Raw genomic sequence first — 24,498 nt, 5'->3', positions numbered from 1 at the left:
GGGCTTCCTCAGTCAGATACAGTATCACATGAAGCCAGTCATGCATGAGGCGAAGTCTAATGGCTGTGAGGACAAGCAGTGATCTACCTGCTCTGGCCCGGTGGGAAAATATGAATTTACTTACCGATAATTCTATTTCTCGGAGTCCGTAGTGGATGCTGGGGTTCCTGAAAGGACCATGGGGAATAGCGGCTCCGCAGGAGACAGGGCACAAAAAGTAAAGCTTTAGGATCAGGTGGTGTGCACTGGCTCCTCCCCCTATGACCCTCCTCCAAGCCTCAGTTAGGATACTGTGCCCGGACGAGCGTACACAATAAGGAAGGATTTTGAATCTCGGGTAAGACTCATACCAGCCACACCAATCACACTGTACAACCTGTGATCTGAACCCAGTTAACAGTATGATAACAGCGGAGCCTCTGAAAAGATGGCTCACAACAATAATAACCCGATTTTTGTAACTATGTACAAGTATTGCAGATAATCCGCACTTGGGATGGGCGCCCAGCATCCACTACGGACTCCGAGAAATAGAATTATCGGTAAGTAAATTCTTATTTTCTCTATCGTCCTAGTGGATGCTGGGGTTCCTGAAAGGACCATGGGGATAATACCAAAGCTCCCAAACGGGCGGGAGAGTGCGGATGACTCTGCAGCACCGAATGAGAGAACTCCAGGTCCTCCTTAGCCAGGGTATCAAATTTGTAGGATTTTACCAACGTGTTTGCCCCTGACTAAATAGCCGCTCGGCAAAGTTGTAAAGCCGAGACCCCTCGGGCAGCCGCCCAAGATAAGCCCACCTTCCTTGTGGAATGGGCATTTACATATTTTGGCTGTGGCAGGCCTGCCACAGAATGTGCAAGCTGAATTGTATTACACATCCAACTAGCAATAGTCTGCTTAGAAGCAAGAGCACCCAGTTTGTTGGGTGCATACAGGATAACAGCAAGTCAGTTTTCCTGACTCCAGCCGTCCTGGAACCTATATTTACAGGGCCCTGACAACATCTAGCAACCTGGAGTCCTCCAAGTCCCTAGTAGGCGCAAGGCACCAAAATAAGCTGGTTCAGGTGAAACACTGACACCACCTTAGGGAGAGAACTGGGGACGAGTCCGCAGCTCTGCCCTGTCCGAATGGACAAACAGATATGGGCTTTTTTGAGAAAAAAAACACCAATTTGACACTCGCCTGGTCCAGGCCAGGGCCAAGAGCATGGTCACTTTTCATGTGAGATGCTTCAAATCCACAGATTTGACTGGTTTTAAACCAATGTGATTTGAGGAATCCCAGAACTACGTTGAGATCCCACAGTGCCACTGGAGGCACAAAAGGGGGTTGTATATGCAATACTCCCTTGACAAACTTCTGGACTCCAGGAACTGAAGCCACTTCTTTCTGGAAGAAAATCGACAGGGCCGAAATTTGAACCTTAATGGACCCCAATTTGAGGCCCATAGACACTCCTGTTTGCAGGAAATGCAGGAATCGACCGAGTTGAAATTTCTTCGTGGGGCCTTTCTGGCCTCACACCACGCAACATATTTTTGCCACATGTGGTGATAATGTTGTGCGGTCACCTCCTTTCTGGCTTTGACCAGGGTAGGAATGACCTCTTCCGGAATGCCTTTTTCCCTTAGGATCCGGCGTTCCACCGCCATGCCGTCAAACGCAGCTGCGGTAAGTCTTGGAACAGACATGGTACTTGCTGAAACAAGTTCCTTCTTAGCGGCAGAGGCCATAAGTCCTCTGTGAGCATCTCTTGAAGTTCCGGGTACCAAGTCCTTCTTGGCCAATCCGGAGCCATGAGTATAGTTCTTACTCCTCTACGTCTTATAAGTCTCAGTACCTTAGGTATGAGAAGCAGAGGATGGAACACATACACCGACTGGTACATCCATGGTGTTACCAGAACGTCCACAGCTATTGCCTGAGGGTCTCTTAACCTGGCGCAATACCTGTCCCGTTTTTTGTTCAGACGGGACGCCATCATGTCCACCTTTGGTATTTCCCAACGGTTTACAATCATGTGGAAAACTTCCCGATGAAGTTTCCACTCTGCCGGGTGGAGGTCGTGCCTGCTGAGGAAGTCTGCTTCCCAGTTTCCATTCCCGGAATGAAACACTGCTGACCGTGCTATCACATGATTTTCCGCCCAGCGAAAAGTCCTTGCAGTTTTTGCCATTGCCCTCCTGCTTCTTGTGCCGCCCTGTCTATTTACGTGGGCGACTGCCGTGATGTTTTTCCCACTGGATCAATACCGGCTGACCTTGAAGCAGAGGTCTTGCTAAGCTTAGAGTATTATAAATTTACCCTTAGCTCCAGTATATTTATGTGGAGAAAAGTCTCCAGACTTGATCACACTCCCTGGAAATTTTTTCCTTGTGTGACTGCTCCCCAGCCTCTCGGGCTGGCCTCCGTGGTCACCAGCATCCAATCCTGAATGCCGAATCTGCGGCCCTCTAGAAGATGAGCACTCTGTAACCACCACAGGAGAGACACCCTTGTCCTTGGATATAGGGTTATCCGCTGATGCATCTGAAGATGCGATCCGGACCATTTGTCCAGCAGATCCCACTGAAAAATTCTTGCGTGAAATCTGCCGAATGGAATTGCTTCGTAGGAAGTCACCATCTTTACCAGGACCCTTGTGCAATGATGCACTGATTTTAGGAGGTTCCTGACTAGCTCGGATAACTCCCTGGCTTTCTCTTCCGGGAGAAACACCTTTTTCTGGACTGTGTCCAGAATCATCCCTAGGCACAGCAGACTTGTCGTCGGGATCAGCTGCGATTTTGGAATATTTAGAATCCACCCGTGCTGTTGTAGCAGTATCCGAGATAGTGCTACTCCGACCTCCAACTGTTCCCTGGACTTTGCCCTTATCAGGAGATCGTCCAAGTAAGGGATAATTAAGACGCCTTTTCTTCGAAGAAGAGTCATCATTTCGGCCATTACCTTGGTAAAGACCCGGGGTGCCGTGGACAATCCAAACGGCAGCGTCTGAAACTGATAGTGACAGTTCTGTACCACGAACCTGAGGTACCCTTAGTGAGAAGGGCAAATTTTGGACATGGAGGTAAGCATCCCTGATGTCTCGGGACACTATATAGTCCCCTTCTTCCTGGTTCGTTATCACTGCTCTGAGTGACTCCATCTTGATTTGAACCTTTGTAAGTGTTCAAATTTTTTTAGATTTAGAATAGGTCTCACCTAGCCTTCTGGCTTCAGTACCACAATATAATGTGGAATAATACCCCTTTTCTTGTTGCAGGAGGGGTAATTTGATTATCACCTGCTGGGAATACAGCTTGTGAATTGTTTCCCATACTGCCTCCTTGTCGGAGGGAGACCTTGGTAAACCAGACTTCAGGAGCCTGCGAAGGGGAAACGTCTCGACATTCCAATCTGTACCCCTGGGATACTACATGTAGGATCCAGGGGTCCTGTACGGTCCCAGCGTCATGCTGAGAGCTTGGCAGAAGCGGTGGAACGCTTCTGTTCCTGGGAATGGGCTGCCTGCTGCAGTCTTCTTCCCTTTCCTCTATCCCTGGGCAGATATGACTCTTATAGGGACGAAAGGACTGAGGCTGAAAAGACGGTGTCTTTTTCTGCAGAGATGTGACTTAGGGTAAAAACGGTGGATTTTCCAGCAGTTGCCGTGGCAACCAGGTCCGATGGACCGACCCCAAATAACTCCTCTTCCTTTATACGGCAATACACCTTTGTGCCGTTTGGAATCTGCATCACCTGACCACTGTCGTGTCCATAAACATCTTCTGGCAGATATGGACATCGCACTTACTCTTGATGCCAGAGTGCAAATATCCCTCTGTGCATCTCGCATATATAGAAAATGCATCCTTTAAATGCTCTATAGTCAATAAAATACTGTCCCTGTCAAGGGTATCAATATTTTTAGTCAGGGAATCCGACCAAGCCACCCCAGCTCTGCACATCCAGGCTGAGGCGATCGCTGGTCGCAGTATAACACCAGTATGTGTGTATATACTTTTTATGATATTTTTCAGCCTCCTGTCAGCTGGCTCCTTGAGGACGGCCCTATCTATAGACGGTACCGCCACTTGTTTTGATAAGCGTGTGAGCGCCTTATCCACCCTAAGGGGTGTTTCCCAACGCGCCCTAACTTCTGGCGGGAAAGGGTATACCGCCCATAATTTTCTATCGGGGGGAACCCACGCATCATCACACACTTCATTTAATTTATCTGATTCAGGAAAAACTACGGTAGTTTTTTCACATCCTACATAATACCCTCTTTTGTGGTACTTGTAGTATCAGAAATATGTAACACCTCCTTCATTGCCCTTAACGTGTGGCCCTAATAAGGAATACGTTTGTTTATTCACCGTCGACACTGGATTCAGTGTCCGTGTCTGTGTCGACCGACTAAAGTAAACAGGCGTTTTAAAACCCCTGACGGTGTTTCTGAGACGTCTGGACCGGTACTAATTGTTTGTCGGCCGTCTCATGTCGTCAACCGACCTTGCAGCGTGTTGACATTATCACGTAATTCCCTAAATAAGCCATCCATTCCGGTGTCGACTCCCTAGAGAGTGACATCACCATTACAGGCAATTGCTCCGCCTCCTCACCAACATCGTCCTCATACATGTCGACACACACGTACCGACACACAGCACACACACAGGGAATGCTCTGATAGAGGACAGGACCCACTAGCCCTTTGGAGAGACAGAGGGAGAGTTTGCCAGCACACACCAAAAACGCTATAATTATATAGGGACAACCTTATATAAGTGTTTTCCCTTATAGCATCTTTTATATATTTCTAACGCCAAATTAGTGCCCCCCCTCTCTGTTTTAACCCTGTTTCTGTAGTGCAGTGCAGGGGAGAGCCTGGGAGCCTTCCCTCCAGCCTTTCTGTGAGGGAAAATGGCGCTGTGTGCTGAGGAGATAGGCCCCGCCCCTTTTTCGGCGGGCTCGTCTCCCGCTCTTTAATGGATTCTGGCAGGGGTTAAATATCTCCATATAGCCCCCGGAGGCTATATGTGAGGTATTTTTAGCCAAAAAAGGTTTTCATTTGCCTCCCAGGGCGCCCCCCTCCCAGCGCCCTGCACCCTCAGTGACTGCCGTGTGAAGTGTGCTGAGAGGAAATGGCGCACAGCTGCAGTGCTGTGCGCTACCTTAAGAAGACTGAGGAGTCTTCTGCCGCCGATTCTGGACCTCTTCTCGTTTCAGCATCTGCAAGGGGGCCGGCGGCGAGGCTCCGGTGACCATCCAGGCTGTACCTGTGATCGTCCCTCTGGAGCTAATGTCCAGTAGCCAAAGAAGCCAATCCATCCTGCACGCAGGTGAGTTCACTTCTTCTCCCCTAAGTCCCTCGTTGCAGTGATCCTGTTGCCAGCAGGACTCACTGTAAAATAAAAAACCTAAGCTAAACTTTTCTAAGCAGCTCTTTAGGAGAGCCACCTAGATTGCACCCTTCTCGGCCGGGCACAAAAATCTGAGGCTTGGAGGAGGGTCATAGGGGGAGGAGCCAGTGCACACCACCTGATCCTAAAGCTTTACTTTTTGTGCCCTGTCTCCTGCGGAGCCGCTATTCCCCATGGTCCTTTCAGGAACCCCAGCATCCACTAGGACGATAGAGAAATAACAAAACCGAGAACATTAGAGGTCTTGTTAACCTTACTTCTTGAACCACCCTCGTATTTCTTTATTGGGATTGCAGTACCACCTAGTAACAGCAGACAGACAAGTCTGATAGATCACACATATTTGCATAGGGAAGCTTTGTCCATCCACAGTGTGTTCTGTGCTTCACAGATGCTCTGACAGGGTGCTAGTAGACCTGGGACTGGCTTGGGCGGACAGGACAATGCTTTCCTATACACAGAGACCCGAGGCCACAATTGATATCTCTGTTCGGAGTATGATCTAAATCCTCTGACGACAAAGCTCACCCACTACGGATATAAAGTGAACTGACTAGAGCAGGGGTGGTCAAATTATGGTTCATAGGCTATATGCAGCCCAGCAGGAAAATTGCCTCTAGCATGATGCGTCTTAAGCTGTAATGAAGGAGCAGGGAGCACATGACTTTGAGATCCAAAAACAAAATGTGTCAGCTGGATTCGTCTGCTGGTATGTTTAAGAGCCTACACTCTGCTTTAGTAACTGCTATACAACTGGGAAGACCATTGCCGTAAAATTGTACAAAAGTGGATTATTTCCTTAAGGACTGGTTATAGAGTTCCTGAATAAACTCTTATTATAGAAGACCAATAAGAATACTTTACTGGTATACTGAAGGTACAGGGAGCTAAGAGAGTCCCTCCGCAGTGACTGCTAAGTAATAAGACAACATAATTGTTTTTAAACACTTTATTTCCATGAAATAAAAAAGAGAAAACACTGATGCAGCAGGGTCTATGTGATTCCCCACTGACTTTGTCCCTCTCTGGCCTCCCACGGCTGCAAAGAAGATCTGCAACCAGAGACAGTGCTTACTGAGGAGGGACTTTTTGAACTTCCTTGGAGTTATTCAATTGTTTCTCTGGTGGTGCGTGATCGGCTGCCAGAGCCAGGATTTCCGCTCGCACCTACCAGGGGTGGCGAGCTGAAATTAGCAAAAAGTTACTCATATGGCTGCCCAAATGGGACTTCTCGCATCACGCCCATTACTTAGATTGGGGTTGGCTGCTTTGGTCTCTGGACGCGTTAAGAAATAATAAAAAAAATATTTTGCCCCCCCCCCCGTCCTCCTGTCACTTTAGACAAGAGATAGAGAGTGATAAACAATTGAATCTCTCCCTTTGTATGTGTTTTACAATGTAAATTTTACATTTTAATAAATAACTGCTTTACTATAAGTTGAAGCTACTTTGCATTTTGTTACCACAAGAGTATCTTATTGCAGTGTTATCACCACTACAGATGTTTACTAAAACTTGTACAGAGGCCCCCCACCTGAAATAAATGGGCGTCAGGCATATTACAGGGTGGGGAAAATGGCCCAATATAAACCAAGAGGATTGCTAAAATTCTATTCTCTGACAGATTAAGATAATTGCAAATACATGCATTACATCAGTGTCACAGTTGCTGATATTTTAAAAAAAGACACGGACATGGCAATAGAAACGAGTTTGTAGCGTAGTAGGTTAGTGAAGGTTGAATATATTAAAGGTCTAAGATTGTGTAACTATTGCTACTCATATATTCAGAGACACAAGTCATCCCAGGTGGATTGTCTTTACAGCGGAAATGCCAAGCCTTCCTATTGTTCCATGAATTTGGAATGACAAAGCCATGACAGGCACTGCACACTTATCAAGTGCAGGAAGTGGATACAAACCTTGCACAGGCATGCAGCAAAATGCTCACATTACAAACTGTATAAGTATATGAGTAATAAGGAAATTACAAAAAGCAAACGCGATAACTCACTTATAAGTAGGATGTATTTATCAGCTCCTCCTAGTCAGTGTTCAGCAAAACAAGAATAAAATAGGGCTGCACTAAACTCTGTCATTATTTTTCATAAGCGATGGCTAGCAAACTGCTCCCTTAGGAAAGCTCAGCAATAGACACAATGGAATAGCGCCCCTGGTGTTCATATCACAGGAGATGGAAGAGTATTTGATTGGTTTTACCAAGCAATAACTTTTAAATAAAACCTCTCAAGGATAGAAATAGGATTGTTTTACCCATCAAGAAAGATCAAAAAGAATATTTCCATACAATACCTCTCAGCATAATTTTATGAAGTGATGGAACTTACTTCAAGGAAAACCAACAATGATAGGTTTTAACTCATATGCTTCATGTTAGGTATAAACAAAAATTCCCTGTTAAAGAAATAACGATTCAAGTACAGATGTGTCCTTCCTCATCTAGCCTCCATATGTAAGGATGTGCAACACAAAGGACGCAGGAGAGATGCCAGCTACAATGCAACTTGGCCAGCGCCAAGCATCTTTTTCCCCTGAAAATGGGTCTTATTAGCATCGCTATGTGAATAAGACACACAGACTATGCTGATTAAAATGATACGCGGCACGCCTATATACTATGTGCGAATGCAGCTGTATCTGCATATGAAATAGTACATTACAGTGTTTCCCAGGAAAACTGTAGCGTAGCATTTGCAGATACAGCTGTAGTTGCACACAATATAGGCATGTTGCGTATTTTAAATCAGCAGAGTCTGCTTGTGCGTCTTGTTTGCATAGCAGGCATTTTCAGGGAAACATGCACAAAAAGACGCTCAACATTAGTAAATGTGCTCAAGACTAGGCACGTCTAGAAGGGCATTTAACATGACTTGCAGCAACGATATAGGCAGAAGCCTTGGAACAGGCCCTGGCAGCTTCTGCATAATAACTATAGAATGCAAGTACTGCTCACAGTCCTTCAAGTCACTCCATAATTTGGCGGGTTTCGGTAGTATCAAGCGTCTTTCTTTGCAACCCCCCCCCCCCCCCCCCCCCGCCAAAAAGCATCTTAGATGCAATGTAATGCAACAGGACGCACGAGCAGCTTCTGCTGATTAAAATGATATGCGGCATTGTGAGGTCGAGCTTTCTTATATATAAATACAATTTATATATTATTCAGTGTTTGGAAGTAAATACATTTTTTAGGAGGATAAAGATTTAGTTATTAAATGTTATATAGATATTATATGTTGGGGTTAGTTGCAGGAAGGAAACCTAAAAGAAAACATGAGTTCTATTGATTTCATTTTTGGGGACAGTTAGGTGGAAGAAGATCTAGGTAGGGGGGGCCACTCACTGCAAGACTTTACATGTGTCATGTACTTATCCTTTTTTTCCAAACAGGGCCCCAATATCTGAGGACCAGAAAAGCTGAGCTTAATACTCCTGCAGCAATAGTTAGTGTAAGCTGCAAGAACAGGGAGGAGAGGTCAGGGCAGTATTCAGATAGCCCCAATTTGGGCGATTCGTTACAAAGCCAGAACTTTATCCTAACTACAAGGAGATCCAGGAGTCATTTCCTACTTTACAATGCTGTGTGCTCTACTGTTAATGCAATGAAATGAAGTACGGGACAGATTGTGCCAAATTTAATGAGACAAGCTTACCGAACCAGTGCAGATTCTGCATACATAGCTGACAACCAGGCAGCCAAATCTTTTGACCTCGCTTGGCATGGTTGGAACATAATCACACACAGGACAAAGTGGTTTATCTTCCAATAATGATTGCAGCTGTATAAACATAGGCTGTGCCAGCTTAACTACATGCACCTCAGTCACTTACCTCGTTCTAAGAGCAATCCAAGCAGCATCTATGTCGGCATATAAATTCTTCTCCGTTGGCTTCCCAGAGCTTGACCCATATCCAGAATAATCATAAGAAAATATGTTACAATTAATCCGAGAGCCCAGTCCTATGTAAAAGCTGCTCATCTGACCGAGATCTACGGCATTCCCATGAGAAAACAGCAGTGTGTACTTGGCATTGGGAGAGCAGCGCACAAACATGCAGGCAATGCGGTTTCCCCGACTTGTTCTAGTCATGAAGCACTCTATTGCATCTTTTTCTCTGGAGGAATACTGCCAGTCCGCTCGTTCCGAAAGATGAAGAGTCCAGCGGCTCCCGCTTTCATCACATATAAGAGTGTATGTTGGATCAGGAGGTAAAAATGCAAGCTTTGAGGCAATTTTCCCTGGACATGGCGGGCAGCAGAAGAGGCAGCACAACTCACTGAACGAGAGATTATTCATCTTGGTCTCTGGAAGAAAAGACAAACATTTCATTTAGTTTCTAACATTATTGCTTTTGGTGAGAATGATCTACTTTATGCCTGTATATAAAACAGCAAGGGGAAGGGATCCCCCTATAATGGATCAGGACTAGTACCATCTACTAAGTCCGTGTGCAAAGGAGACTGTGCCATCAGATGTATGTTTCACCTACAGCTTGCAGATGTGGCTTCATACACATAGCTATCTGAATATGAAGCAAAACAGAACCTGTAGTGAAAGCAAGCCATGCATCGTAGCACTTCATATACAGATTCAGACTCAGTAACACACAGATATACAAGTGTTGCATATCAAATTAATCATTGCAGTCTCATGAAGTGGTATTGGTGCATCGGAGTGTGACTAATGCTGCTTTCAGATCGCAAATGCCGGATCCCACCCGGTAAGAGAAACGTGTCTTTACCGGGTGGGATCCGGCATTTGCGCTCCTTTGATGGCTTTCCGACCCGGCAATATACCTGGTCGGTTGCCATAGCAGCGGGGGGCGCAGCAGCAGCAGCAGGGGTGGAGGCGGCGCTGGGAGATGAGCTCATCTCCTGCGCCGCCTCTCCCTATGCTGTGAATGGGAGCCGTGTCGCATCGGAACGGCTCCCATTCACACTGCACCTGACCCGGTATTCAACCCGGTAATAACCCTTCTTTTTTACCGGGCTGAATTACCGGGTCAGGCGGCCCGCTAATTCAGCAAAGGAGCTTTCACATCGCACACTGACCCGTTTCGAAATGGCAATATGCCGTGTCGATACCGGGTTATTTGTGCGATGTGAAAGGGGCATAAGATACACAATCAAGCAAAAGAAAAAATAAGTAAAAAACAAACAAGGGATATTTGCAACAATAGTGTACGAGGACACCTGTCTATATCGGATATTCTAGAAAGTAACAAAGGAACATTCTGGCACAAGTATAAGCAGTGTTTTACCAAATAAAAACTGAATGCGCTATGCCAGTGGTGGCCAACGCGTGGCTCTTGAGCCACATGCGGCTCTTTCTTTATTCAAATGTGGCTCCCAACACTCAAAGTCACGTGACCACAAGAGATCTGTAAACCGCTGCACTCCAGCCAGACATGCAGCAGCACTACGTAGACTGAGAACTGAGGGAGCCAAATACACACGGGGGAGCTGGCTGGAGTGACACAGGCGGGTGCTAGCTGGAGTGACACAGGCGGGTGCTGGCTGGAGTGACACAGGCGGGTGCTGGCTGGAGTGACACAGGCGGGTGCTGGCTGGAGTGACACAGGCGGGTGCTGGCTGGAGTGACACAGGCGGGTGCTGGCTGGAGTGACACAGGCGGGTGCTGGCTGGAGTGACACAGGCGGGTGCTGGCTGGAGTGACACATGGGGGAACTGAAGTGTATTATGTGAATCTGGCTTTCAATGATTTCTGCGGATCTGGCTTTTTAAATTATTTGATGTAGAAGTGGCTTTTTCATTGTATTTTATGTTGGATCTGGCTTTTTCAATGCATTTTATACCAGGGGCGTGGCCTAGCAGGCACAAGGTCACACCCCATTTTTGCAAGTGCGCCTTCGGCTCGAAGTCGGCTCTTTGATGTACCTAACAAGATATCTTGGCCTTTTGTCTCTGACTGGTTGGCCACCCCTGCGCTATGCCAACCCACTATAACAGCTGTCCATGTTTAGTTCCTTGATTTCACACACAGAAACACAAATAATAGGGTCATACAGTGCACTTAACTTAAACCAAATTACATGAAAAAGCAAAATACACCCCAAAAAATAAAAAAGGAATAAAATCATCGTTATGGTAGACTTATACCCCTTTCACACCGCAGCTTTAACCCGGTAAATTGACGATTTTTAAGCCTTCCAAAACGGTTCTAGCTGCAGTGTGAAAGGGCCACCTTGAATTTACAGTATTCAAAATACCGGTATTTTGAAACGGTTAAAAAGCAGGGTCCTACACGGTTCAGACCCGTTTCATTGTGCAGTGTGAAAGGCTCAGAAACGGTATTTCCAAGCCACAGAAGGTGATGGGCTGTCTCCATGCATGATGTCACCAGGCAGAAGCAGGAAATAAACTGGAGGAAACACATGAGAGTGAAGGGAGTGTTTTATTATACAGAATACAGTTTAAAATGGCAAATTGGAGTGATGAGGAGGTTAGGGAGCTGCTTAGGATCAGAGGGGATGAAGAAATATGTAGACAAATCACTGGGACAGTGAAGGATGCAGTAATCTATAAAAACATGGTAAAGATGCTTGAAGCTGCTGGGTTCCATCATACGACTAGCCAAATTATTAATAATTAATTAATTAATATTATTAATAATGTGTGGGCCAGAAAAGTCCATTTACAATGACAACCACTGTTTTCTATGGGTGAAACGGGTTCAGTGTGAAAGGTACCAAAACGGTAATGAAATGCTAATATACTGGTTACAACATGCGATGTGAAGGGGGTTTAACTGCTCAGACCCGTTTTAAGAAACGTTTTAAAAGCAGGGTTTGCGATGTGAAAGCAGCATTACTGTTGATAACTCTATTTCTCCACAGGATAACATTGGGATATGAGGTAGCGACAGTAGATTAGCAAAAACGATCAAAGCTTTCGGCCTCCCAGCATGCAACGGGCCCGTCCATATATCCCTGGCTCAGGTAAATCAGTTGTTTTTCCAAAGCTCAAGGCAGAAGCATCATAGAGAGCCCTAATCAGGCGAGAACACCACACATACACACCGTTCCGTACAAGGAAGTAGTTAGAGAGTGAAAGGATCATGAAATCAGGTGCGTCAAGGTGGGATCCCTGTGGACTAATGGGCCCTACACACTGGGCGATATTAGTGAAAGATATGAACGATCTCGTTCATTAATGAACAAGATACCGTTCATATCTTTCAGTGTAAAGGCACTAGCAATGAACGATGCGCGGCCCCGCGCTCTTTCATCGCTGGTGCCCAGTCGCTTGTGCGTGCAGGCCAATATGGACAAACTCGTTCATATTTGCCTGCACTGCTATGGAGCCGGGTGACGGGGGAAATGAAGAAACTTCACTCCCCCCGTCACTGGCCCCCCGCCGTCGGGTCGCCCGTATCCGCCGTCGGGCAGCTCGGCGGCGGATCAACAAATGTGTGCATTATCAACGGTAACTCTATAATAACGATTATTTCTCCGGCATGGTCCACAGGTTATTCACAGGATAACATTGAGATTCCCCAAAGCAATTTAGTGGTGGGGACACTCCTGATTAGACTGGAGAATCCTTCGCCCTAATTCAGCGTCCTGAGAGGCAAAGGTATCAAAGGCATAATGTCTAATGAATGCGTTAATGGAAGACCATGTGGCTGCCTTACATATCTGTTCTGCTGAAGCACCATGTTGTGCTGCCCATGATGGACCTATCTTACGAATAAAGTGAGCAGAAACATTAGCCGGAACAGGGAGATCAGCTTGAGAATATGCTTCTGAAATAGTCATCCGAAGCCACCCCGCCAGTGTCTGCAGGCCATCCTCTCTTGCGAAATCCACAGAGAACGAAGAGAGTGTCTGTCTTTCTGATGGGACTAGTACGATCCACGTAGATCCTTAAGGCACGGACTACGTTCAACAATGCATCTCCCACAGAAAGGTCCGGCCCTTGGAAGGCCGGGACTATAATTTCTTCGTTAAGGAGGAATTTAGACATCCTCTAAGGAAGATACCCAGATTTGGTTCTGAGAACCGCTCTATCTTGATTTAAAAAAATAAACTAAAAAAAATAATATCCGAAAAGGAGGGCGACATAAAATAACAAAGCAACTAAATCTGAAACTCTTTAAGCTGAAGCAATAGCAAGTATAAAGAGAACTTTAGCTGTCAACCATCTAAGACCCACTCGTTTTAGTGGTTCAAATGGGGCAACCTGAAGGGCCTTTAGGACTAAACTTAAGTCCCAAGGCACTGTAGGAGGAACAAAAGGAGGTTGAATGTACAGCATTCCCTGGAAAAGAGTGCACACATCCTGTAGGTTAGCAATTTTCAGTTTGGAACTATACAGTCTATGCGGACACTTGCACTCTCAAGGAAGCTATCCATAGACCTTTGTCCATACCTGCCTGAATAAATGCTAGGACTCTGGAAACTCTGAAAGCTCTAGGGTCAATTTTCCGGTCACTGCACGATTGAATATAGGCTTGCCATATTCAGTGATAAATGCGAGCTGAGGAAGGTTTCCTTGCTCTGAGCATTGTTTGAATTACCTGTTGTGAGAATCCTCTTGCTTTCAGGATGGAAGTCTCAAGAGCCACGCCGTCAAAGACAGTCGATCCAGGTGCTGGTGATAGCAAGGACCCCGAGACAGTAGATCTCGACATTGAGGGAGTAGGAATGGAGCATCCATTGACAGTCTCTGCCGATCTGTGTACCAATGTCTTCTGGGCCACATCACCCTGGGAAACAGGGCGATTGATGGAAACACATCGGCCAGACGAAAGTCCAATCTCACAAGGGCATCCACAAAGATCGCTTTGGGATCCTTTGTTCGTGACCCGTACGCGTGCACTTTGTTGTTCCGACATGACACCATGAGATCCATCTACGGTAACTCCCATTTGTCTACCAGAATTTGGAAGACCGCTGGGTGTAAAGCCCATTCGTTTGCATGAATGGCATGTCGACTGAGAAAATCCGCTTCCCAGTTTTGGACTCCCGGAAGGAACACTGCGGACAAGGCTGGACGATGAAGTTCTTCCCACTTAAAAGTGTGACTTACCTCCTTCATCTCGTTTTGGCTGCGAGTTCCTCACTGTTCGTTGAGGTACGCTACTGCCGTTGCATTGTCCGAGCAGATTTGGACTGGTTTCCCCTGAAGAATGTCCTTTGCCTGAATAAGTGCCATATATATGGCCTGAAGTTCCAATATATTTATTGGCAGGCAACTTTCTTCCTTGGTCCACTGCCCCTGGAAGCAACTGCTTCCTGACACCGCTCCCCAGCCCTGCAGACTGGTATCCGTTGTCAGAATTTTCCAATCGGATATCCAAAAAGGGTCTCCCTTTGTCCAGATGGGATGTCTGTAGCCACCAGGCTAATGACTTCCTTACTTCCAGAGGAAGGACCATAGTCTGCGTTTTTATTGTCTGATGAAAGCCATTCCATTTGGAAAGGATCAGGCCTCGAGTGGAACAGAGCATATTCCACCATGTCGAATGTCGACACCATCAACCCCTTCACACACATTACGGCGTGAATGGTTACCCTTTGACTGTGTAGCCTCTCCTAAATCCTTGACTGAATTTTGGATATTTTGTTCAGAGGTAGAATTTTACTCTGAAGACCTGAATCCAGCACAGCCCCCAAATGAGTCATCCGTTGTGATGGAACCAGGGACAACTTTGCCCAATTTATGAGTCAACCGTGTCTCTGTAAACAAGCTATCGTCTGATGCAGATGACACTGAAGCAATACCTGAAATTGTGCCAGGATTAATAAGTCGTCGAGGTATGGAAGAATCCTTATCCCCTGCTGACGGAGATAAGATGCCATTACCACCCTCATTTTGGTGAATACTCTTGGAGCTGTGGCCAGTCCAAATGGTAGGGCCTGAAACTGAAAATAATGCTGGAGGATAGCAAACCTGAGATAGCGCTGATGGGACAGTGCTATAGAAACATGTAGTTAAGCATCCTAGATATCCAGGGATACCATAAAATCCTACACCTCCATGGCAAAAATGATAAAACGTAAAATCTCCATATGAAACCGAGGCACCCAAATGTACTTGTTCAGCACTTTGAAATTGAGTATGGGCCGGAACGACCCATTTGGCTTCTGGACTAGAAACAGGTTGGAATAAAAACCTTGCCCTCATTGCGCAGGAGGAACTGGAATCATCACTCCTGACTGAAGCAACTTCTGAACTGCCTCTTGCAAAGCCCTGGCCTTCGTTTCCACTAAAGACAGGCTGGTACAAAAAAAAAAAAACTTGGAGGAGGGTGTTTCTTGAAAGCAAATGCATAACCATGAGATACCGCTTCTTGCACCCAGGCATCTGTGGTAGACTGCTGCCAGATCTGTGCAAACTGAAGAAGTCGGTCTCCCACCCTGGGGTCCCCCAGGTGGAGGCCTGCACCATCAGACTGATGGCTTATCTTCTGATTTGGAAGCCAGTCCTCTGGTAGCCCAATGCTTTTTAGTCTTACCAGACTTGTCAGATTGAGACTGTTTGCCATAACCCTTTCCTTTTGCTTTTCCTTGAGTCCGAAAGGCTGGAAATCTAGGCTTGGATTTGTGTGTGGAAGGAAAACTTTACTTTCTTGGAATCTGCTTCTGACTCCAAAACACTGTTTAATTCTTTACCAAAAAGAATATCTCCAGTAAAAGGCAAGGACTCCAGAACCTTCTTGTATTCTGAGTCAGCTTTCCATGTACGTAGCCAAACCAATCTGCAAGCTGCTACTGCTGAGGCCCGAGAGGCAATTGTACACATATCCAAAGCTGCTTCTTCCATAAGAATATCCACCTGTTTGATATGTGCAATATGGGATTTTTGCTCTATAGATGCCATTGAAAGATCATCCTCCAATGCATCAGCCCAGGCTGCCACTGCTTTTGCCATCCAAGCTGAAGCCATGGCTGGTCTTATGATTGCCCCAGACAAAATGTTTTTTTTTAGAAAACCATCTATTTTCCTATCCGTGACATAATTTAATGATGTTGAAGGCAGAGGTAATGTAGATTTTCGCACTAATCAAATGACATGCGTATCTACTTTGGGAGCCACCTCCCTTTTTAAACAGTCCCCAGCCGGAAGAGGATAATGGGAATTCCATTTCTTTGGAAACCTAACTTCTTACTGGGCGTAACCCAGGCCTCTTCCATAATTTCCGTCAGCTGTTCTGACACAGGAAACTCAGTCCTAACTGTTTTGGGATGTTTAAACACAGGTGCCTTAGATTTTAACAAAGGCTCAGCTGCGCCTCCTCTAAGGATAGAATGGCTTTCATAGCACAAATTAATTCAGGTATGTCCACTGAGCTGAGGTCTTCCTCCTCGTCTCTGTATGCAGACCCGGAGTGCGATGAGTCTTCATCCTCCGACGAGTCCTCATCTGAAAAGTGTAGACTGTGAAGATGTTATGTGATTTACTTACCATTGGCCTTTCAGTCTGCTTTTGAGAGACTGTGCTGGATGTGATAACCCCCAGGTAGAATGTTGCATGTAAGGGTTAATAGGGTATCCTATACCTGGTATAGGAGCTGGCATTATCCGCTCAGCTATACTGGATAATATCTGTGCAAAAGTAGCCCACGGGGGTTCAACTTGTGCCTGCCTCTGATTATTTAAGAGGCTTTGGTGAAAGCTAAAACAATTTGCACATAATCCATTTTGAACCAGATCCTGAGAGGTTAACCCAGCTTTGCAAGACAAACATGAAATGAGTGTTGGTGCTGCTGTGGAGTGTATCCTCCTCACCCATGCCTCTCTTAGACACGATAACTAAATCACACACCTGCACAGTGTTACTACACAATTTGTGACTGCAATCACTTTAAATAAGTTTTGTTAAAGTGACATGCAATCCGATCCCTCTCGCTTTGCACCAACATTGAAGATTGGAATACAAAGAAGACCGACAGAATTATTAGTAAAGTCAGCAATCACACTAGCAATGCGTCACAGGTTATACATTAGTATAATAATCAATATGAGCACATAAACAACTACAGATATATTTTAAGTACGTAAGATATTACTGCATTACCTTATATAGGAGTTTAAACGTATGCAGTAATAGTTTACAGCTCATATGCATTAGGCACGTATCCAACTATTCAAACTCCAAGGTAGATAGAGACTTAGTGCTGTATCACCCGGCTCAGGAGAGTGGGATACAGGGAGACTTTACCCCACTTCCAGGATCGATTAATACGTTAGTGAACGCTGAGTGGATTCAGATGCTGTTAGTGTACACAATCGCCCCGTGAACCTACAGTGAACACAATTGCCCAAGTGAACACTGACGGACTAGCCACACCGCCGCCTATGCTGCAACTGGGTCCTTTTAGATACACAACGTCTCAGACGGAAGTGAGAACTCAGTTCATGGCGGGAAACTTTGATGAAACTAGTCATGAACCAGGGGGGGGGGGGGGGGGGGGGGGGGGAGGGGTGACCAAGGGAGCGTCTTACTCCCCACTGCTGACATCAACCCTAAGGATCGTTGCCTCATACTACCCCTGGAGCCTATGATCCCTGAGGCCTAGCGCTGGTGCACTCGATGTGGCAGCGGCGTCAGCGACTTTTCGTTAGTCTCCATCCCGATACAGTGCGGCTGTGTGTAGAGTTTTCCCTACTAAGCGGAACCGATGCCTTACCTTCCCCCCCGTGCTCCGGCCACAGCCTGGTAACGTCTGTGGGACTTGCTAGTACATCCTACACAGATGCCCGCCGAAACAGAACTGTACACGTGGGTAAGCGTCGTTGCGACCCGGCGGGGAGTTGTGGGAGCGACTCTTTCCAAGGTACGTATAAGACGCTTTTTAGAAACATCGCTCAAAAAAAAAATAATAGTAAGACTATAAAAATTAAATAAAAAAAGCTTATCGCTGCTAAAAACCAGCAGCCCACTGACCATGGTCCGGCTCCTGCCGCACCAAACAAAAAAACGATTTGCCTGAGCCAGGAGGCTGAAAGCTTTGATCGTTTGGTGCCAAACCGCTGTCGCTACCTCATATCCCAATGTTATCCTGTGAATAACCTGTGGACCCTGCCAAAGAAAGCTGGAATTGTGTGGTTTGCTACCAGTTATTATAAATTAGATTTGGTGGGAATTCAAATGTTAGCGCTGGCAGCCAGCAGATGGCGCCCAACAGAGCAATTCAATTGTAGCATTTGGACGCGTTTGGCTACAGATGCTGACATTTCAGCTCGCATCCCCCTGGGGGTGACGATCTGAAATGTATGAAAAGTGACCTTTTTGGGCACCCAAACTGCCCTTTTCACAATTGCGCCCATTAGTTTAGTCGGGTTTACCTGCTTTACGTAACTAAACCAGACACTAATGCTTGCAATCGGTGCGATAACCACTATCAATTGAAAATCACCCCTACGATCTGTCACTTTAGACAGGAGATCAGGTGGCGATAACCATTGAATTCCCCTCTTTATGTCATTCACACAAAATCTATACAAAAAACCATGTGCTGTATCAGGCATTACGTGTGAACCAACCTTAATTTGAAATAGAAGAAGACTGTTTATACCTCTTCTCTCCTACGTCAGATGCAGAGTCAGTCATGGATAAGGCATTATAGAAAAACTATAAGCATGTATGTTTTAAACACTTACAGGTCAATGCAATGCTTACAAGTCAATGCAAATACATTGTGAAAGTAGGCTATAATAGGCCTTAACAGGTTGCAATAGGTTTTACCCAAACTCTGGGCAGATGTAGGCCATGAAAGTGAATGTTTTTGTCTCACATGGATTACTAAAGGTCTGTTTTATATGACAAAGATGCAGCACACAAACCAGATCAGGGGCGTCAGAACGTTTTTTGGTTGGGGGGGCCAAGATAAAATCTCTGGCCAACATAGATGGGTCGCTTGCACCTGTATGGAACTCTATGGAGTAGCTGGGAGTAAGTGGCCCCTTGTACACATTACACCTGGTAGAGCCGCTTTTACACATTATGCCAGGTAGAGCCCATTATACACATTGCACCTTGAAGCCGCTTGTACACATTACACCTGGTAGAGTCCATTATACATATTACGCCAGATATAGCCTATTATACATATTACGCCTGGTAGAGCCCCTTACACATTACGCCAGATACAGCCCATTGTGCACATCTGCTAGATAGAGTGCCTCATCCTCCTCCTTTTTGCTCCTCACCCTACTCCTTCCTCACAGCCAGCAGCTATGCTGCTGCTTACCTCTGTTGTCACGAGCAGCATGTCTCCGCAGAGCGTAGACACTTCAGGAAATGAGGTGGGGTTGGCGAAGCACACTGGGAAGGCAGCTTCAGCGCCTTCCAGCTGTGTAAAGTAATAGTAGCGGTGCCAGACGCATCACTACTAGCAGGGCCGGCCCCAGCTTAATTATTTTGGTAAGTGAATATAGATTTTTGGTGCCCCTTGATGGGATAAACTTTGTAAACGGGCAGCATCCGCCGAAGGCAAAAAAGGGTGTTGCTGCACAAGGAAGTGGCATGGCCACACAATAGTAACCCACAATAGTAACCCCAAGGGTACAGGGAGACAGTGGGTGACTTGGAAGGCAATGTAGCTAGCTGCCAGCTGTAGGACTGACAGTGAAAGGAGTCCCAGGGCTAGGGCCCAGGGAATTTCCTCCCAGGCCCAGCACTATTATAGTGGTAACCAGTGGCAGAAGCAGTCAGTAGGTATCAAACTGGTAGCCTCTGCTTCCAATATAATAAATCATTAACAGTTCTCTAAAAAAAAAAAAAAAAAAACCCATATAAACACATCACACATTAATCTCATACCCCACAGGGGGAGATCTAGGGAGAGAGCGGGTGAGCGGAGGCGCACCGAGGGAGAGAGCGGGTGAGCGGAGGCGCACCGAGGGAGAGAGCGGGTGAGCGGAGGCGCACCGAGGGAGAGAGCGGGTGAGCGGAGGCGCACCGAGGGAGAGAGCGGGTGAGCGGAGGCGCACCGAGGGAGAGAGCGGGTGAGCGGAGGCGCACCGAGGGAGAGAGCGGGTGAGCGGAGGCGCACCGAGGGAGAGAGCGGGTGAGCGGAGGCGCACCGAGGGAGAGAGCGGGTGAGAGGAGGCGCACGGAGGGAGAGAGCAGGTGAGAGGAGGCGCACGGAGGGAGAGAGCAGGTGAGAGGAGGCGCACGGAGGGAGAGAGCAGGTGAGAGGCGGCGCACGGAGGGAGAGAGCAGGTGAGAGGCGCACGGAGGGAGAGAGCAGGTGAGAGGCGCACGGAGGGAGAGAGCAGGTGAGAGGCGCACGGAGGGAGAGAGCAGGTGAGAGGCGCACGGAGGGAGAGAGCAGGTGAGAGGCGCACGGAGGGAGAGAGCAGGTGAGAGGCGCACGGAGGGAGAGAGCAGGTGAGAGGCGCACGGAGGGAGAGAGCAGGTGAGAGGCGCACGGCGGGAGAGAGCAGGTGAGAGGCGCACGGCGGGAGAGAGCAGGTGAGAGGCGCACGGAGGGAGAGAGCAGGTGAGAGGCGCACGGCGGGAGAGAGCAGGTGAGAGGCGCACGGAGGGAGAGAGCAGGTGAGAGGCGCACGGCGGGAGAGAGCAGGTGAGAGGCGCACGGCGGGAGAGAGCAGGTGAGAGGCGCACGGCGGGAGAGAGCAGGTGAGAGGCGCACGGCGGGAGAGAGCAGGTGAGAGGCGCACGGCGGGAGAGAACAGGTGAGAGGCGCACGGAGGGAGAGAGCAGGTGAGAGGCGCACGGAGGGAGAGAGCAGGTGAGAGGCGCACGGAGGGAGAGAGCAGGTGAGAGGCGCACGGAGGGAGAGAGCAGGTGAGAGGCGCACGGAGGGAGAGAGCAGGTGAGAGGCGCACGGAGGGAGAGAGCAGGTGAGAGGCGCACGGAGGGAGAGAGCAGGTGAGAGGCGCACGGAGGGAGAGAGCAGGTGAGAGGCGCACGGGGGGAGAGACAGGGAGAGAGGCCGGCGAGAGGCGCATGGGGGGAGAGACAGGAGGAGAGCAGGTGAGAGGTGCACGGGGGGAGAGACAGGAGGAGAGCAGGTGAGAGGCGCACGGGGGGAGAGACAGGAGGAGAGCAGGTGAGAGGCGCACGGGGGGAGAGACAGGAGGAGAGCAGGTGAGAGGCGCACGGGGGGAGAGCAGGTGAGAGGCGCACGGGGGCGTTGGAAGCTAGGGGTATCGAACTCATGCTGCAGCAAGAAATTACAATAATGTATACATACATGTGTACACAGGGAGCGCTAAATATTCATAATTATCTAATTTATTTAGACAATAAAAAATAGAATGACAATGCACAATTTAATAATAATAAGATATATCAATGAAAAAATTAAAAACCATATCAAATGGACATCTCTCGTGGAAATAAACAACTCAGTTGCTGGTGTTAAAGGGTCCAGATTAGGCTATTTAGCCAATAATTGCTGAGCAAGTCCAGAATCCTAGTGTATCATTAATGTCACCAGCAAGTAGCTTTTAACTGTAAAAAGATGTACTGTAGCAGTCCAATGCCACTTAAATTTAAGCTCACCGCTGTTGGAAGTGTTTCCAAACTCCCATCTATTGCTGTTCAGCGGTGTCCCCGTCTCCCCTGCAGGCTTACCAGTGTGCGCTGATGAACCGTGGCCGCACAGCCGGACGTCTCCGGCAGTGATGTGGAGCCTGATTTGCAGACTAGGGGAGAGAGCTGGATGCAGGCAGCTTGGAGCAAAGTGGTGACGGATAGATATAAGTTGATTTTCACAGAGAAATTGTAGGTTCCTTGACGCGTTTCTCTGCTATAGGTAGAGTAGCAGTTTCATCAGAAGGTAGGTAATAAAATTAGACAGACTGTAGTGTGGAGCAATGAAGTTTAAGAATTAATGAATTAGAGTAACAATAATGGATTAAATATTTTAATATTGGGTCAGCGCCAGCATCATACCTAAATAAGAGGCCCCTGGGATACGATTGTGCCGGCGTGCAGCGCGTTCCAAATGCTAAAAAGCGCTTCCTCCACTCGAATGTAGCGGCCTAGCACAGTTTCCGCATATTGTAATGAGTAGCGTGACGTCATGATGCCCCGTCGCTCATTACATATGCACTAAAGTCACTGAACAGGGAAGAGCCGCGTCTCTGCAGCAGCACTGATCACTTTGATGAGTGAGTGCTGTAGTTAGTTAGGGACACAGGCTGCTGGCTCTATCACGCGGCTAGATGCAGCGCCCTACTCAGCTAGTTTTAATACAGCGCGGGCAGCGCTGAAGCTGGTGGCGGCGGCTGCAAATTTGTGCGGGTCCGGGTGGATGCGGATGGCGCCTCTCATGTTTTGGGGGGAGCGAGCTGCCCCCTTGCCCCCCCCCCCATTCCGACACCCCTGAACCAGACGCAGCCAGCAAATAAGTCACTAAATTGAGAAACAGATTCCATCTGCCAAGACATGTCATCACTAACACAATAATCCACGTCTGGCAAAGGGCAGATTAATATGCTGGAATATCATGTCCAGAAATTCTTTATAAACTTTTCATAACTAAATCACTTGTTTTCCACCTACTCTCCTCCATATGCCCAATTCCATCCTGACCAGTTGAAACCTGGCTGTATGTACCACCCAGTTGGCAGCAATGCTGTTTCACAGCACTGACGTCATGCATTTGACTCCAAAGCCCTATCTGTGTGGAGTCTGTATTTTCTCTCCATGTTTGCATTTGGTTTGCTCCAGGTGCACTAGTTTCCTCCCACACTCCAAACATATTGGTTTCTGCCAAAGAAAATTAGCTCCACTTGTATGTGTGCTTGTATGCTATGGAATTACAGCTGCAGGGATCAGCGACAGTAGCTCCACCTAGTTATGTGGACGCATATCTGTACCACATGGCAGATGAAAAACAGTGATCACGCCTTAAAAATGCTGAAAATACATATACAATACTGATATTAGCAGTAAATTGAGAAGTGTAAAGTAGATGAGTACACCTATCTGGTTCATTTTACTTATTCTCAAGCCAGGCCTTGTCATTTCAATGCTTTGACTATACCAGAGGTTCTCATACATGGTCCTCAAGGCACTTCAGTGGTCTAGGTTTCTGATATATCCATGGCTCAGTAGATGGTTACATTAAATTGATTAAGGCACCAAGTACGTCATCTGTGACCAAACACGAATAAACTTAAAACCTGGACCACTGGGGTGCCTTAAGGACCGCGTTTGAGAACTTCTGGACTATACTTTCATGTAGAAATAGACAGCATATATGCAATACAGCAACATTACCTGTTCATACCAGATGTCTGTTTGCAAAGCTTCATTACGATGCTTCCTCTGATCAAGGGGAATGTAATTTAGGCACAAATCTATGAAACCTGCTTTGTTCTGAGCCATAGTTTATGTGTGGGGTGGGCCTTGGTAACAGCGGAGGGACTGTTACCAAGGCCACTAATGATTCTGTTTTTATGCTTTGCATTTTAAACATTACACCAACCAAAGATGAAAATGTTTTTGTCGTTTTTACTAAGGAACCCTGGTTGCATAACTAGCCAGTCTACAAGGCCCAAATTCTTCTCTGCACACTGAGGAAACCTTGGTAAATGTGGAGGTTTGAAAGTGAAATCAGTCCGCTGTAGAATTTAAAATATGATCCAGGTCAAACTATACCTCAGATCTTGCCATTCAGTTGTTCACACTACAGGTATACAGGTATACAGGTATTCAGGAGACACCCACACCCCCCTCTCCGTTCACTATGGCTACCTTGTACATCCTGGAGTTTGCAGAATATTTACAGGTTAAAAGTACATAGCAAAATGCATGTTAACCAGTTTGTATCTATGGATGGGCTTACAAATGTGCTCAATTTGTTGGTGATCTAGTTTGTGCCAACTGGATATGTAAATGCTACTGAACTGTATCTCATTGTCTTCACTCTGCGCTAATGTTGAGCTGCATGGAATTGCTCCAATTCACTAGACACACGGCAGACGCCCCAAAATGGAAAAAGAAGCGATCAAATAAGGCAACTTCAATACAAATATTTTCGGTTTCACTGTGTAAATTTTAAATGAACAATTTTAACATCAGTGTAGATTTGGCCCAGCTATTAGGTCACGTGCAGAA

General features: G+C 46.9%; 1 protein-coding gene across 1 annotated transcript in view; it reads right to left on the bottom strand.

Annotated features, from left to right (window-relative positions):
- The window catches only part of ABHD17B (abhydrolase domain containing 17B, depalmitoylase), a 60,805-nt gene that overhangs the window by 15,760 nt on the left and 20,547 nt on the right, over positions 1–24,498 (bottom strand). Inside the window, exon 2 of the mRNA XM_063913885.1 lies at positions 9,264–9,738. Within this exon, the coding sequence (XP_063769955.1) occupies positions 9,264–9,730 (467 nt within the window). The 5' untranslated portion in view covers positions 9,731–9,738. The remainder of the gene's footprint in view (positions 1–9,263; positions 9,739–24,498) is intronic.

This window comes from Pseudophryne corroboree, chromosome 1, assembly GCF_028390025.1.
Source record: "Pseudophryne corroboree isolate aPseCor3 chromosome 1, aPseCor3.hap2, whole genome shotgun sequence".
Taxonomy (NCBI): domain Eukaryota; kingdom Metazoa; phylum Chordata; class Amphibia; order Anura; family Myobatrachidae; genus Pseudophryne; species Pseudophryne corroboree.
The sequence above is the reverse complement of the archived record's forward strand: the minus strand, read 5'-3'. Positions and strand labels throughout refer to the sequence as shown.